At 40.9% G+C, this 16,064-nt stretch overlaps 1 protein-coding gene and 1 long non-coding RNA gene across 3 annotated transcripts; one reads left to right on the top strand and one right to left on the bottom strand.

The window, feature by feature from the left end:
- Positions 1-179: 179 nt before the first annotated feature.
- On the top strand, positions 180-5,178 carry LOC128852085 (uncharacterized). The gene is made up of 4 exons (XR_008449718.1): positions 180-491; positions 3,808-3,897; positions 4,158-4,271; positions 5,043-5,178. It is a non-coding gene; the product is annotated as an uncharacterized LOC128852085 (long non-coding RNA).
- ZCCHC4 (zinc finger CCHC-type containing 4) lies at positions 2,779-15,806 on the bottom strand. Of its 2 annotated transcripts, XM_054065694.1 has the most exons (13): positions 15,690-15,806; positions 15,157-15,275; positions 14,004-14,086; positions 13,028-13,303; positions 12,485-12,565; positions 12,102-12,174; positions 10,127-10,277; positions 8,740-8,840; positions 7,454-7,575; positions 6,491-6,566; positions 5,946-5,997; positions 5,061-5,202; positions 2,779-3,033 (listed from the first exon to the last, which is right to left on the bottom strand). In XM_054065694.1, exons 1-13 carry the CDS (start codon positions 15,760-15,762, stop codon positions 2,910-2,912), a joined length of 1,473 nt encoding a protein of 490 aa, XP_053921669.1. In that variant the 5' UTR covers positions 15,763-15,806; the 3' UTR covers positions 2,779-2,909. The 2 variants fall into 2 exon arrangements, 1 of the variants encoding a protein (XP_053921669.1); XR_008449717.1 differs by lacking the exons at positions 2,779-3,033; positions 7,454-7,575 and having other exon boundaries at positions 5,115-5,202.
- Positions 15,807-16,064: the final 258 nt, after the last annotated feature.

Below are 16,064 nucleotides of genomic sequence, written 5' to 3'. Positions count from 1 at the left end.
CCGGCACCGGCACCGCCCTCGGCTCCGGCACCCCCCGACAACGCCCTCCGCTCCGGCCCCGCCCTCAGCTCCAGCACCGCCCCCGGCCCCGGCAACTCCCTCGACTTCGGCCCCGCCCTCGGCCCCGGCCCCGCCCTCGGCTCCGGCCCCGCCCACCGGGACGGGGAACGGGGCGGGCAGAGAGGGGGGAGCTTGGAAGGGGACTTAAAGCCCACCCGGTTCCATGGGCAGGATCGAGAGCCACAGGGTGGTCGAAGGCACTGCTGATGCAAAGCAGAAGGAAGACTTGACCTCATCTCTTTTCTAAAGCGCAAGATGCAAAGAAAATCCGCTTGATATAAAGAGCACCCTATAATTGCCTTTGTCCTTTAGGTCCTGCTCTTCTGTTTGTAAAAACCGGCCAAGAAAACACAGAGGGAAGAAGATTTTATGCTTGTTCAGCTTGTAGGGACAGAAAAGATTGTAATTTTTTCCAGTGGGAAAATGAGAAGGTAAGAGAGCATTGTGTGAGACTATGACAAACACTGGGGGTTTGTCTCCATTTGATAGGAAATTGGGAGGGAGGAAGATCGTGTTTGAGTCTGGAGGTTTGTGGCAGATACTGTCCCATAAACTTTGTGTAACAGCTTGTGTATAGGGGAGGGCTTATTTCTGTCAGAACATCTTTGAGGCAGGCTGTGTACCTTCTGAGCAAAACTGGCATTTGTTACAGTGTTGCCAAAATGCTGAAGCATTCATGTTATGAAGTTTGCCAGTACTGAGCAATGTTGAACAAAACAGGGTAGTTCTGATCCCAAGGTGTCCTCACCTTCCATGACTGAGATAGATAAACCTGATGGATGTAGGCAAACAATGAGATATACAAAAGAGTGAGGTGGTGGAGGATCAGCACAATGCTCATAATATCTGCAGTAGTTTCTCTTCCTGTGAAGAACTTTTGGTTGGATAGAATCATAGAATGGTTTGGGTTGGAAGGGACCTTAAAGATCATCCAGTTCCAACCCTCCTGCCATGGGTGGGGACACCTCCCACTGGATCAGGCTGCCCAAGGCCCCATCCAACCTGGCCTTCAACACCTCCAGGGCTGGGGCTCCATATCCTTATGTTGAGGATTCCAGAACTGGACACAGTATTCCAGATGAGGTCTCACAAGAGAGGAACAGAGAGGCAGAATCACCTCCCTCACCCTGCTGGCCACACTTTTTATGCATGCATATGGTTGGCCTTCTGGGCTGTGAGCACACATTGCCAGCTCATGTCAAGGTTCTCATCAACCAGCATCCTTGAGTCCTTTTCCACAGGGCTGCTCTCAATCATGTCATGTCCCATCCTGTATTGAATCCATGTATGTGCCAGTGCCTCGCTGCCCTCACAGGAAAAGAAATCCTTCTAATATCTAATGTAAATCTACCCTCTTTACACTAAAACAATGTACCCTCTTCTTTAACTGCACTCCCTGCAGCCCCTGGAGTGCAGCAAAGAAGGAGACACAGACCTCGCAAATTTCTTTAAGCATATTCTTTTTAATCAGCACAGCATACAGGAGTCAAATTAAGAAAGTACTACTACTGTTTCTCTTAGTACTTGGTAGTTAGCACTCAGTACCTATTCATTCAGGCACATCTTTATACAGTTGCTTGGTTTTATGACCTTCAGACAGACAGGATTTTTTTTAATCTATTCCATGCTTTCTTGACTGTTTTCAGACATATCTCTAATTCACTTATTTCCAGGCGGCTTTTTCCTAGCCTGGCTGTATCATCCTGTGTGTTGAACTCGGAACACCTGGTGTTTTTAATAATGTTTATTGTAATATTCTTGCTACCAGCTTCATGCTTTCTTAGACTTATTAGACGTCCACATACTTGGCGTTGCTACACTGGCGCTCTCTCTTCTCCAGGCTGAGGAACCCCATTCTCAGCCTCTGTTCATAGAGGTGTTCTAGGTCTTTCATCATCTTCCTGGCCTCCTCTGGACTCATTCCAACAGATTCATGTCCTTCCTGTGTTGAGGACTCCAGAACTGAACATAATGCTCCAGGTGAGGTCTCACCAGAGCAGAAGGATGGAATGTCCTCTCTTAACCTGTGGGTCACACTTGTTTTGATGCAGCCAAGGATGTAGTTGGCTTTCCAGGCTGTGAACTCGTGTTGCCAGCTCATGTTGAGCTTCTCATCCACCAACACCCTTCACGTCCTTCTCTTCGAGGTGACTCTACATCTATTCTCTGCTCAGCCTGTATTTGTGCTTGGGAATGCCCAAACCCTCGCAGTTGGCCTTACTGAACTTAACGAGGTTAATATAGGCCACCTCCATTAGCACTGCTACTCCACGACATTAACAGTGTTGATTTTTCTAGTTTAACTTGTGGAAGTAGTTTAAAAACAAATTTAAACATACTTACAAAGTCCCTTTTTCCCATTTACTATGCTTCTGAAGCACTTAGCATTTTTTTGTTCTTGGGCTTTTTTCCATTTGGAGAGAAAATTCAGTAAAACCCGAAAACTCCATAACCAACTAGGAACTAACAAAGCCTAGATTTCTAAGAATCCATGCCTTCCTGTCACCTAAGCTTCCTGCCTCCCTTGCCTGAAGTCCCCCAGTACCTACCACACAGCACGGTATCCATCAGTACCTCATTAATGACTCAGCAGACTCCTCTCTTTCCTCCAGACTCCCACTAACTCAGACAAACAGCTAATCCTAAACACAAAAAATGGTTACATTATACAAATAGATAGTGTGTTTGCTTAGCATTTTTTTTGTGCGAGTAATGACGTATAACAAAAGAATTGGCACTTTTAATTCAAACAGGTTTTATTTTGGATGTTAATATTTACATTTTCAGAAAATGGAATCCAAGGCTGGCCATAAAAGAAAATATTAATGACTAAATATCAGTAAGCAAAGTCACATCTTTTTTTTCTTATGCTTTACTTTCTTCCTGGAGAATATGGCATGCTTCATGGCTGATCTTTTACAGATCCCTGTCTTTGGCCTCTTCAGAGTTTTCTGCCTTTGCTTTCTGTCAGCCCTAAAAAGCAAAAAAGGAACACACAGATTAGAATAAAATGGAGAATGTACTTCTACATTTGCTGGTATTTTAAATAAACTGCCATGTAAGTGGATGAACTCAGAAGATCTGTCACATAAAGCACAAGGAACATTTCATCTTACAATGTTATGACATTTAATTCTCCTAAATCTGTTTGTCCACTTCACTACCATTAATTATTTTTCATGTGCGTACTTATTCAGCACTTTTCTTTATAAATGGATATAGAAAACTTAAGAAATGCCAGTCACCAAGTACAAAAAGGCATACACACTCTCATGCTCAATATATAATGCATGAATATATAACAGAAAGGCTTAGAAGAAAGCACATAAAGTTTAGCAACACTGCAAAGACTCCTGTAAATAATACAGGGCCTAAATAAAACTAGCAAGTGGCCCATTTTCTGTCTATGACAAAGGATGTATTTTGTAACAGGAGCACCAAATAATTTTAACAAATATACATATGTTTTTATCAAAAAACCACCAAAGTTCTCTTCTACAATAAATCAGCAAAAGAAATAACTGGTGGCGTGAAAGGACTAAACCATTCCTGTACAATGGACAGAATAATATCTTACTTGACAGAAGAAACAGATGAGTTTTTATGATTTTTTTAGTACCTTTTTACATTTTTAAGGAAAGAAAAAAAACATTAAAGGAGGGAATTTTTATAAGAGATACGTAAACCAAAATATTGCTACCTTTTAGCTCTAATACTCCATAACCAACACTCAGATTAATGTCACAGCAGGAGACCTCTACCATCCAGCAGGCACCTAGTGAATCTCTCGACGCTCACGCAAGAGGTTAACGGTCTACATCTCACTATGCAACAAAGGTAAGGTCTTTGGGAGGGAAGATTTGCATTTCCACTGCTACAGCCATTCAAGTCAAGAATAACAAACCAACCCACACACTCTGGAGAGGAAGTTACAGAAGTGTGGGCAAATTATCCCAAACTGAAAAGACTGAGCCAACTGCTAGATCATCCCATAGCAAATCCCCTTCCCTCTTTTCAGTTAGTTCCATCTGAAGACCATCACACATAACTTTGTTTGTCTTTTGATATATACAAATATGTGCTTGTGTATGTTACAGGAGCACAACCATGGCAAAATAGAAGTACATAATGTGACGCTCATTAACGCAGATCTGACACGGTGGAGATGTAGATGGTACTACAGAGAGCAGCAGAAACACCAGAAGAAAAAGGTAAAAAGATGCCATCACAAAGCAAAAGAGGCAGAAAGCAGTAAAAACAGCGCAGTGACTCTTTTCTTTGCCCCTTCATGAGGAATTCAAAGGAGATAAAAGTGTTTCTTTACTGTAATATTGAATCTTCTTGACAGAGCTATCCTACGCACCATTTATACCACATTTGGAATCCATATATATCAGTTTTGAATGAAAAGCCACATGTAAGGAATTGGGAGCCACAGTAAATGACCTGCCTGGTTTTATCACGTCCTCCTCCAGTTTATATTCCCTAGCAATACAGCAAGTGGACAACAGTGAAAGCTGATGACAGTACCCAAAGCCAAAAATGATCTCTTTCTAAATCACAGAATGGTTCTCACCTTTACTGTTTCCAGGGATGGGGCTTCTACCACCTCTCTGGGTAACCTGTTCCAGTGTTTCACCACAACCATCATAAAAAATTTCTTCACTCTATCTAGTCTGGCTCTACCATCTTTTAGTTTAAAACCATTAGTTCTTGTCCTGTCATAACAGGCCCTGCTAAAAAGTTTGCCCTCATCTTTCTTTTAGGCCCCCTGTAAGTATTAAAAGGCAGCAATAAGGTCTCACTGGAGCCTTCTTTTCTCTAGGCTGAGCAAACCCAACTCTCTCAGCTTTTCTTCATCGGAGGGGTGTTCCACCCCTCTGATCATTTTCATGGCCCTCCTCTGGACCCGCTCCAACAGGTCCATGTCTTTCCACAAAAAAAAAGATCTAATCTCATCTGAATGCCCTCTTTTATTACAGGAATGCAATGACACTTACTGGCAAGTCCTGGTGCCAGAGAGACTGGGACAGGTACTGCGTTTGTGACCGGACTTGCCACAGACAAAACAGCCAGCATCAGTCTTCTCACAAGTGTGGTTCTGAAGTGTGCAGCAGTTGCAATTGTCACAGTGAAACCAAGCTACAAAATAAGTAACATGTTTTACAATCTTGAAAAGGTCTAGAATAATCATTCCATTCAGCTTTAAATATAGGTTACATTACCAGGTTTTTAATTTTGTTTTAGTTTTACAGAGATGAGTGTAGTCAGTTTCTGGTCCCTTATCACGTTTCAGGAGGCAGCCAGGTGCTTTATATTAGATAAACTGTGTAACTATTTCAATATAACTGAATTATTCTGCCATTAGAACTATAATCCTGTATGTGATCTTAAATACAAATTAGTCCAGATGTTAAAATGGACTTAGAATTTGCAATTTCTGTCTTGGTAACAAAAATGGTTGCTTCAGCTGTTTAAATACAGCTATAAATATAACTGCATTCTGAACAAAACATAGCTTGATCATGCTCTCACATCCTAGTAACTGCCTATTCAATATAAAATTCTACTGGCAAGTCGTTTACAAAATCAGGAAACACTTAGATGACAATTAAGTATTTATGTTTTCCCTTAACAAATACAATGGGGATTTAGCACACCTTGACCAGAATTTATCAAATTTCCACACAGTGCAAATATACCTAAGTTATCAAATGGCAAGATTTTTTTCCTTTACTCACTGTGTTCCAAATGACTAGATTTTATTTCTTTTACAGAACATTTTCTTTTCTAGTTTGTCACCTCAGTTTCTTTGGACTACAACATAAACAGTGTTGTTTTATGTAAAAAAGTGTACTTTTATTAAGTATTTTTTCTGTACTTACAGGGTTTCACACATTTTTGGCAAAGAACACAATGTTTCCATCGTCTACCATCCTACAAAAGATGAATAAATACTTTTATTTTTGTTTTAAAAAACACCGATTCTATCTTAAAACTAAACTACTGATCTATGGTCCCCATTATTTACTGAAACAGGGCCTCTGTAGCAAGGACTGGAACTTTTAAAACCACAGTACAGAGAATCTTGTGACAACTGCAGCAAAATGGCTGCATTTTGAAGCTGGCAAGCTCTACCGCTTACAAAACATAAGAAGAAAGGTGTCAACAAACCACTGATGAACACGTTATGGCAAGTAGCAAACTTTCCCCGTCCTCTTTCCAACACAAAGGAATTGCAGAAATAGAAACTAATCCCCAGTGGCTTATAAATTATGCCCTGTGTAGTTAATAATAAGTCTACCAAACTGAACTGCGTGGGGTTTCTCAAGGAAATCAGTATCAGAATGGGTTTTTACCAGAGCAAAAATTACAGAAATTATTTGACTACTGCTAAAACTTCTATCCAGAAAGAAGTAAAAATACTTACTTTTGATGTACATGAATTGCATATCTCACAGTGCTGGTTACCAGGACTCACATACCGCTGACATATTGCGCAAAACCTGGAAAAAAAAATTATAAATGCATTGGTCCACTACTTGCTGAAGAAATATAGATGAATTTTATACAAGCTCAACAATAAATATAAGGACTGCAAAATCACTTTGCTAAATTAAAGATGATGTTTTTGATGCATAAAATCACCAGTTGGGCCCAGAGCCTCATAAACAGTGATAGAATGAGTGGGAATGTCTTTAAGTTGGAGGGAGGAAGATTTAGATTAGACATTAGGAAGAAATTCTTCACGTTAAGGGTGGTGAGGCACTGGAACAAGTAAGGAAATTGTGGATACCCCCTCCCTAGAGGTGTTCAAGGCCAGGTTGGATGGATCCTTGAGCAGCCTGGTCTGGTGGAACATGTCCCTGCCCAAGCCAGGGGAGTTGGAACTGGATGATCTTTAAGGCCCCTTCTGACCCAAACCAGTCTACGACTGTATGATAATCATTAAGGCATAGTACATCCAAATATTAAATTCAGGTTATTGAATTCAAATTAGCAACACTATCAGCAGTAAATCAAACCAAATCCATTCCCTTGTCCTTGATGCTTCTCGTAGCATTTTATTAATTACTGTCTCAACCAAGCTGATTGTGAGGGATAGCTGTAAATCTCTGTCTCTCATAGAGGTACACAGTATTTCCCAAGAACTAGCTAAGGAATCTCATCATTCCACAGTGGAAAACTTAAACCCCCTTTTAGATGCCCAGCTCTCCCACACCCTGTTTATAGAACATGCATCCTTAGAATGAGATGAGAAATGTGCTCCTGAGCATCCAAAAGTTAGGCATGACAGTACCGAACAGCACCATCCCAAAGTCCTTTAGGGACTTTATGCCCCAATGAAGAACAAGCACACTCTTTCATTCACTTGAGTGTTAACACTTCTTACCTATAGCCCTCTTCTACAGGAAGTACAATCTTGCTTGGGGTGAGGTTTGTGAAGATACGGACAGGGGACTGTCTACGACCTGTTTTTCCATGTTTATAAAGTGCATGATTATCATAATCTACCTAGAAAAATAAAACCATAGAAAAAGTCTTAAACTGAATGCTAAGCAGAACTATTTCACAATTATTAGTTTTATAGGTGCTTTATGAAATTTTCCTTTTTATATAAAAGACTGTAACACCAAATTAGATTACAAGTTCTACAGTGAGTATTTTGTTTCATTTATTTTTAAATTTGAGTAACCACAATATCAGGCTAGACTCAGGAAACTGCATTCGCAACACTACAATAATCCTATTTTGCTTAGCCCTTTATGCTATTTTGCTATCTCAGATAACATCACATTTGTTGTTCTACAAAAGTGAAACTCATTAATAAAAGTACAACTATACTGTTTGGTCTGTCTGGGGGTAGGAGACTTGATGTGCATCTTAACCTATCTCAGAATAATTACAAAGTTGCAAATCTAGTCAGCCTTGCTTTTTTCCAGTACTGCTTTCAGAGACCTGTCAAGAAAATTCTCACGTCCGAACGTCACTAGCAACGCAGAGTCCAGCCTAGAACAAGTTCCATTTTCTTCCATGTATTTTCATTCTACAAGATACAAATATGTTGTCTGCAACACCCACTTCAAACATTATGTGGATTTGTTATATGAGGAAAAAAAACCCATGAACATATTGAATATCCATGACTGGTCTCTCAAAATTCACTGAAGTACGCATTCTTAAACAGCTTACAAAATGGATACAATATTGGAGAAGCTGATGCCAGATTATTGTTTTATCACTGACAAATTAATTTATTACACAATTCTGAACAGTTCCATTGCTGTAACTCTATTCTGGCCTAGTGAGATTTCAAAATCTGGAGAAAATGAAACACTCTTCTTCAGGTTACCTCTAACCTCTGCAATGCAAATTTTGTCACACTGAGAAGCTGGCAGAAGAAATGAGTTAATGGAGTTATGACCGGTAACTTAAAGGTACGTAATAAACTGTAGGAGTATGACAAAGTTATCAAAGGTATGACTAATACAAATACAGAAACTGGGGTTCACATGAGGAATACCACAGAATTTCCAGTGCCTCCAATACAGTCAAAATTAAAGTTAAAGAAGGCAGCGCATCTACAGACAAGAGCTACGGTTATATCTGCTTTCATTCATACTCTTGTTCACACTGCACATGACTGAAATTTAGCAGATTCACTGGGTTCAGTTATACCTGGTAATCCATCATACTGAAGCTTGGGAAAAATTCCAGAATACGAGACTCAAAGAAGTATGGAAATATCCAGAATATGGGCAGCTCTTGGTTGTTGTGACCTAGCAATGAAAAGACATTAGAGAAAAACAAGACACATGAAGCATGAAAAACATACAGTAAATACAGAGAGATCTGGACAGGCTGGAATGATGGGCAGGGACCAACTGCATGTGATTCAACAAGGCCAAATGCCGGGTCCTGCACTTCAGTCACAACAACCCCGGTGCAGCGCTACAGGTTTGGGGAAACGTGGCTGGAAAGCTGCCTGCAGAGGACATGGGGGTCGTGATTGACACCTGGCTGCAGATGAGCCAGCAGCAGGCCCAGGTGGCCAAGAAGGCCAACAGCATCCTGGCTTGTATCAGAAACAGCATGACCAGCAGGAGTAAGGAAGTGATCATGCCCCTATATTCAGTGGTGGTGAGGCTGAACCTCGAATACTGTGTTCAGTTTTGGGCCCCTCACTACAAGAAAGACATTGAGGTGCTGGATCATGTCCAGAGAAGGGCAACGAAGCTGGGGAAGAGTCTGGAGCACAAGCGTTAAGAGAAGTCGCTGAGGGAATTGTTTAGCTTGGAGGAGGCTAGGAGAGACCTTATCACTCTCCACAATTACCTGAAAAGAGGTTGCAGTGAGGTGGGTGGTGGCGTCTTGTCCCAAGTGACTAGCAACAAGACAAGAGGAAATGGTCTCAAGTTGTGTCTGGGGAGGCTTAGATTGGATATTAGGAAAAATTTCTTCACTGAAAGAGTGGTGAAGCATTGGAATAGGCTGCCCAAGGAAGCGGTGGTGTCACCATCCCTGGAGGCATTCAAAAAGCATGTGTACGTGGCACTTCGGGATACGGTTTAGTAGACATGGTGGTGTTGGGCTAATGGTTGGACTTGATCATCTTAGAGGTCTCGTTCAACCTTAATGATTCTATAAAATACATAAACGTGTATAGGTATGTCATGTTTGGCATAACTAGTTCCTTTTCGTGTCAGAAAGTTCTGGTATATTTTATATATGCAGAGCTGTAAGCTCCACTTAACTAACATCTCTTGTCTCCTGCTGATGTTAAGAATTGGTACTGGCTTGATAGTGTATTCTTCTCTACCATTTTAATTGCAAAGTAGATATTTAAACAATTTGCAAAAATTTTGAAGAGAGACTTGGAGAATAGGGCATTATTAAACTAATAGTATCGGGAGACTATATTAGATATACAGCAGTTCATCCTTAGAAATTATAACTTGAGTGTATTTCCATTCACTTGAGTAGCCAGAATCAGGGACTTCTAAATAGGTGCGTTTTCTGATAGCGATGTTACAGCTCAACTCACATATCTGGTTGTAATACACACCTCCTTTTTCTGTCCCCTTCCACATTGCCATCAATTTTTTAAAACTAAATGCCAGTGCTTCCACTAAACCTCCAAATGGGGGATCGGTTACCATAATGACTCCTTCACCATTGTCTTCACACAAGAATTTCCTACAAGTTTCAGATGCAACCTGTAAGAAACAGAGGTTAATTTCCAGTTATACAGATTCAAGAACTGTAAAAATATTTATTTGGCAAGAAAACAATTATTGTAGAAGTTTCAACTTTGAACACAGAAGTTATTTCCTCGTGTGGAGGTGAATTTCCTCTTGTGTAGCATTTAAAAAAAATCCCACATCTAAATTTGAAGCACTGAGAACAAACGCCCTGTTCAGTCAGATACTGTATCAAGGGCAGATGCAGTTCAAACTTCCTAACATAGGAAATTTAAATTTATTACCTTTTTCCTAAAGGTAATAAATTTAACTTGGAAAAAAGATGTTATTCATAGCAAGAATGCAAAGTTCAAGCTCAGAAATCATTTTATTCATGCCCTTTAACTTTAGTTTTATTCTGTAAAGCATTGTCAAAGTAGTGGGAAAAAATTCAGTCCACTGAAAACTGATTCAATCTATATTGGTTATAAAAATATACAGCATCCAAATTCTAGCAGTCCCACCCGGGCTTTATTATTAAAGCAAATTTAAGAAGTTATGTCTTCACTACATCTTGCAGTGTCCTCTCATCTATTACACAGATTTTATTGCATTCCAAAACCAGACTTTTAACACTAATACACATCCAAAAGGGCTGCGACTCAGTCATTGCATACACTGCAATACAATGCCATTACAGGTGTCACCTTTCCATACCTTGGAAAGAACACTACAGTGTTCATAATGCAGATGAACAATCTTTTCTTTTAATTGAATAATCAAAACTCAAATAGATAACGAAAAACAATTCAAAGGTAAGGCTTTCAGACCAGCCTCCCGTTCCACTCTAGAGAATTCTTTTTTATTTTTCAAGATCCCGTTCAAAATTAGGCTTTAAAGTGGAAAACAATCTGAAAGTTATCTAGTGTGAAAGGTATCCCAATAAACATGTTTATGCGAATCAGTGGTGACTTACTAACAATGGCAAGGGAAGAACAAAGAGTGAGTGAGTATATGATTGGGATAAATGTTTAAAATTAATGTTTGGAATTGAATTACACTGTGATTCCCTGTACAAAGCTACAACAAACGCTCCATTGCAGCTGTGGGTTTCCTAATGAACTCAAAATTAAACACTTAATGTGATGTCTAAAAATAAAGAAGCAGTTCAGCATTTTTTAAACTATGACAGTAATTCAACCTTATTTTATGACAATAAGGTTAACCTTTGACCTTGCTTGCCCTGAATCACAGAATCATAGAATAATTAGGGTTGGAAGGGACCTTAAAGATCATCTTGTTCTAACCCCCTGCCATAGGCAAGGACATCCCACTAGATCAGGCTGCCCAAGGCCCCATCCAATCAACACCTCCAGGAATGGGGCATCCATAACCTCCCTGGGCAACCTGTTCCAGCATCTCACCACTCGTAGTGAAAAAACAAAGTAGGAAAACCTCCTTTTCCCTCCCACCTCAAGTACCAGCGAACAACGACCATGGCATCCATTTGACTTGTAAAGAACAGGAATAAAACAATTAATTCTATTATAATGACACAAGAACGGGGCTGAAGAATAATTACGAAAGGTGACAACTCACACCAAATTGTCATTTCAATAACAGCAGTAGTTAAGGTGTGTAAGTAATATTAGTCAGCATAAACTTAGTAGAAAACTTCACCTTTGAATCAAGTGGGAGAGAATTATTGACGAGACACTGTTATCCTTTGATTTCTACTACTGTTGACTGTTTTTATCTCATGATAGTTGTCTTCTACTAGATTGTTATCACTTTCTTAGAAAATGCTGCATCAACAACATGAGCTTCTTTACAAAACACTCAATAAATACTTGGCCTTACCTCTCCACCAAAAAAATGATGATTAAACATGTTGTAGTGGCAGAATTCATCTTCTGTGTAGAACTGAGAATATCTGTAAAATAAATTTCAATTAATAGAAAAATATAAACAACTTCTTGCCTGTCCTAAGGGGCATTTACTGTGAAAACAAGGCCTTAAAAACCCAACATCGTTGGGTTCTGACTACTGACAACACATACCAATACCAATAATTATTAAGTATCATTATTTTACTCATAAATTGGATGTCAGTTGTGTGTGTGTGTAGGAACAGAGATGCAGAGGCAGAAAAGTGAAAACACCACCAATTAATCTTTTAAAGCATTAAGAACACAAATCTTTGTACATGCTCTAAAAACGGATAAACATTTCTCAAAACCTACCTGAAATCAATATCTAACAGAAGGCTTCTAACTCTGAAATCTTCTTCTTGTGAGTCTTTTGACTGGATCATTTCATGAAGCCTGAAGTATAATTGAGGCAAAGAAATACAATACGTAATCATTGGCTTCAGAAATTATCTTGCAAGACAAGAATGCCTGGTACTTTACTAAACCTAAAACCAAACAAAGAAAATGAAGTAAACTGAATTTGGATGATTCCATCTGGCTAATAGTCAAAGTTAGAAAAATAAAATGGGAAGTCAGTGGAGCCTACTGGATCACCATAAACAAAAAATACCCAAACATAAGCAAAGAAACTCATTGTCACTTCTATAACAAACAAAGCAAGACATTTAAAGTGTGTATGTTTTTTGCAGCAGTACCTTATGAGCTCAAAGCAAGCCTCACTAGATGCTTGCATAATCCCAAACAATGAAAGCATAGCAAACCTGTTATTTTGAGAGAATCCTTGATTATTTACAGTAAGCTGCAGTTTTGAAACAGAAATATTATTTTAAAGTGTAACAATACTCACTAACATACCTGGGTGTTCCAACAGAGAGCACTCGTCTGAATCCTAAATCAATAATAAGATCCAGTAGGAACTGGCAACTTCTGTCTGCAAATAAATATTGTGCATTTGTTTTTTTATTCTCCAGTGGATATAGAAGTCGACTGGGACTTCTTAACTGAGCAGTGGAGATATCACACCGAAACTGGTGATCTGAGTGTTTTTCCCATTCAGCTGGCAATAGCAGTTGCTGGCACTCCTGGCAAAACCTCCTCTTTGATAAGGGCAACAGAACAAAATCCTTGTACCTTTAAATACAAAAAACAATATAGAACAAACTTTGAAAAAGCCTCTATAGAACATGAAGGGTAGCTATGAAGGGGGTCTCATATTTTGTAAGAGTTCAATTTAAACAGGCAACGTCGTCAAAGCTGCTCTTGCCAAACTCCACTATCTACACGTGAATGAAGTAATGTTTATTAAAAAATATTCAAAGGACACTTTGAAAAAGCCTCCCTGAAAGCCAGCACATAATATGTTGACCAAACACACTGAGAGTCCTGATAAGTGTCTGGGTTACAGCATAAACACTCCATATCAACCACCAGCAAGCAGTCCTGTGTGTTTACACACAAAGCTCATTATTTGCTACTGTATTACCTTTGCTTCTTTTCACAATGTTAAGCCTGTTACTTCTAATACTAATGCCTGGAACAATTTTTGAACTGAACCTGCTAACCTGTTAGTATATTATGAGCCCCAACATAAGAAAAATTATACATATATACAACAACAACAAAAAAAAGGATAAAGTTCCCGGGCTGAAAATATCATGCCCTAATTAGATGTTTCATGCTATTTTCCCATTGCAGTAAAAATTTCTTATATTTCAAAATCCCTCTGGCATGTTTTCATATTTTAAAGAATCCTGAAATACAATCTCTACATTCAGAGTACTTAAACTTGCATTACTTGGTTTTTACTGAAAAAAAATGCACATAACATTACCTTTCCACATTCTGTCCATGTGTAAAAGAAGGTTGATGATTTCTATTGTATTCTTCACGTGCTGCAAGCCTGGTTTCTGACACCTATAAAATTTACGTATATTGAAATTTAAAAAAAAAAAAACAGGTATGGGCCTGTATTGTAATTAAATTTCAGTATTAAACAAAAAGGGTGCAGTTGCCACACCAGAAGGATGGCATGTCAAACAGAGGGACCTGGACAGGCTGGAGAAGTAGGGCCGTGAGAACCTCATGAGGTTCAACAAAGCCAAGTGCAAGGTCCTACAACTGGGGGGGGCAATCCACGGTTTCAATACAGGAGGGAGGATGATGTGATTGAGAGCAGCCCTGCAGAGAAGGACTCAGGGATGCAAAGAAGCTTGACATGAGCTGGCAATGTGTGCTCACAGCCCAGAGGGCCAATTGTATCCTGGGCTACATCAGAAGCACGGCCAGCAGGTCAAGGGAGGTGATTTTGCCCCTCTATTCCTCTCTTGTGAGACCTCATCTGGAATATTGTGTCCAGTTCTGGAATCCTCAACATAAGAAGGATATGGAGCCCCAGCCCTGGAGGTGCTGAAGACCAGGTTGGATGGGGCCTTGGGCAGCCTGATCCAGTGGGAGGTGTCCCCACCCATGGCAGGAGGGTTGGAACTGGATGATCTTTAAGGTCCCTTCCAATCCAAACCATTCTATGATTCTATCCAACCAAAAGTTCTTCACAGGAAGAGAAACTACTGCAGATATTATGAGCATTGTGCTGATCCTCCACCATCTCACTCTTTTGTATATCTCATTGTTTGCCTACATCCATCAGGTTTATCTGTCTCAGTCCTGGAAGGTGAGGACACCTTGGGATCAGAACTACCTTATTTTGTTCAACATTGCTCAGTACTGGCAAACTTCATAACATGAATGCTTCAGCATTTTGGCAACACTGTAACAAATGCCAGTTTTGCTCAGAAGGTACACAGCCTGCCTCAAAGATGTTCTGACAGAAATAAGCCCTCCCCTATACACAAGCTGTTACACAAAGTTTATGGAACAGTATCTGCCACAAACCTCCAGACTCAAACACGATCTTCCTCCCAATTTCCTATCAAATGGAGACAAACCCCCAGTGTTTGTCATAGTCTCACACAATGCTCTCTTACCTTCTCATTTTCCCACTGGAAAAAATTACAATCTTTTCTGTCCCTGCAAGCTGAACAAGCATAAAATCTTCTTCCCTCTGTGTTTTCTTGGCCGGTTTTTACAAACAGAAGAGCAGGACCTAAAGGACAAAGGCAATTATAGGGTGCTCTTTATATCAAGCGGATTTTCTTTGCGTCTTGCGCTTTAGAAAAGAGACGAGGTCAAGTCTTCCTTCTGCTTTGCATCAGGAGGGGCTTCTGTCAAGCTGGGACTCTTATGGAGGCAAAACGGGGCTGGTGTTCCGAAACCTTGACACAGGAATTTAGAGAGGGATCGCAAATATCGAGATGACACATTTAGCAAAGCGGTTTGGCTTTCTCGAGGAGCAGGGAGCTGGACTCCGCGATCCCCGCAGGCCTCTCCCGACCCGGCTGCTCGGCGGGTCTCTGACACGCGGCCCCCGAAGCCAGGAACACGGGAAACAGGCGGAGATGTGAGCCTCCTCCCCGCCTCGGGAGCCGCGGCCGCCTCAGCCGGGCCCCTCCCAGCTCACCGTGCGGGCACCGGGGCGCACCCGGCGCCGCGCTAACCAGGGTCACGCCCGCAGGTCCCCCGCTGCCCGCCATCGCACCGCCGCCTTCCCTGCAGGCCCCGCCAGGACACCGCCCCGTTCCCGGCAGCCCCCGCAGCGTCCCCGCCCCGTTCCCGGCAGCCCCCGCGCCGCCGAGGCCTGGTTGGGCTGGTACCGCAGCGCAAGGCGGATACCCGAGTCCCATCCGTGCTTTTCAAACCACGCCGTTTATTGCTCTCCGCCTCACAAACACCGTCTCCCATTTTTTAAAGAACGGTTTGGATAAAAACAATCGCGGAAAGTCGGTAAAGGCGGGCAGCGCAGGCTGATGATGGAGGCCAGGGTACAGCAAGCACT

Source organism: Cuculus canorus, chromosome 4 (assembly GCF_017976375.1).
Source record: "Cuculus canorus isolate bCucCan1 chromosome 4, bCucCan1.pri, whole genome shotgun sequence".
NCBI classification, from domain to species: Eukaryota; Metazoa; Chordata; class Aves; order Cuculiformes; family Cuculidae; genus Cuculus; species Cuculus canorus.
Note: the sequence above shows the minus strand (reverse complement) of the source record. Positions and strands in the feature narration are given on the sequence as shown.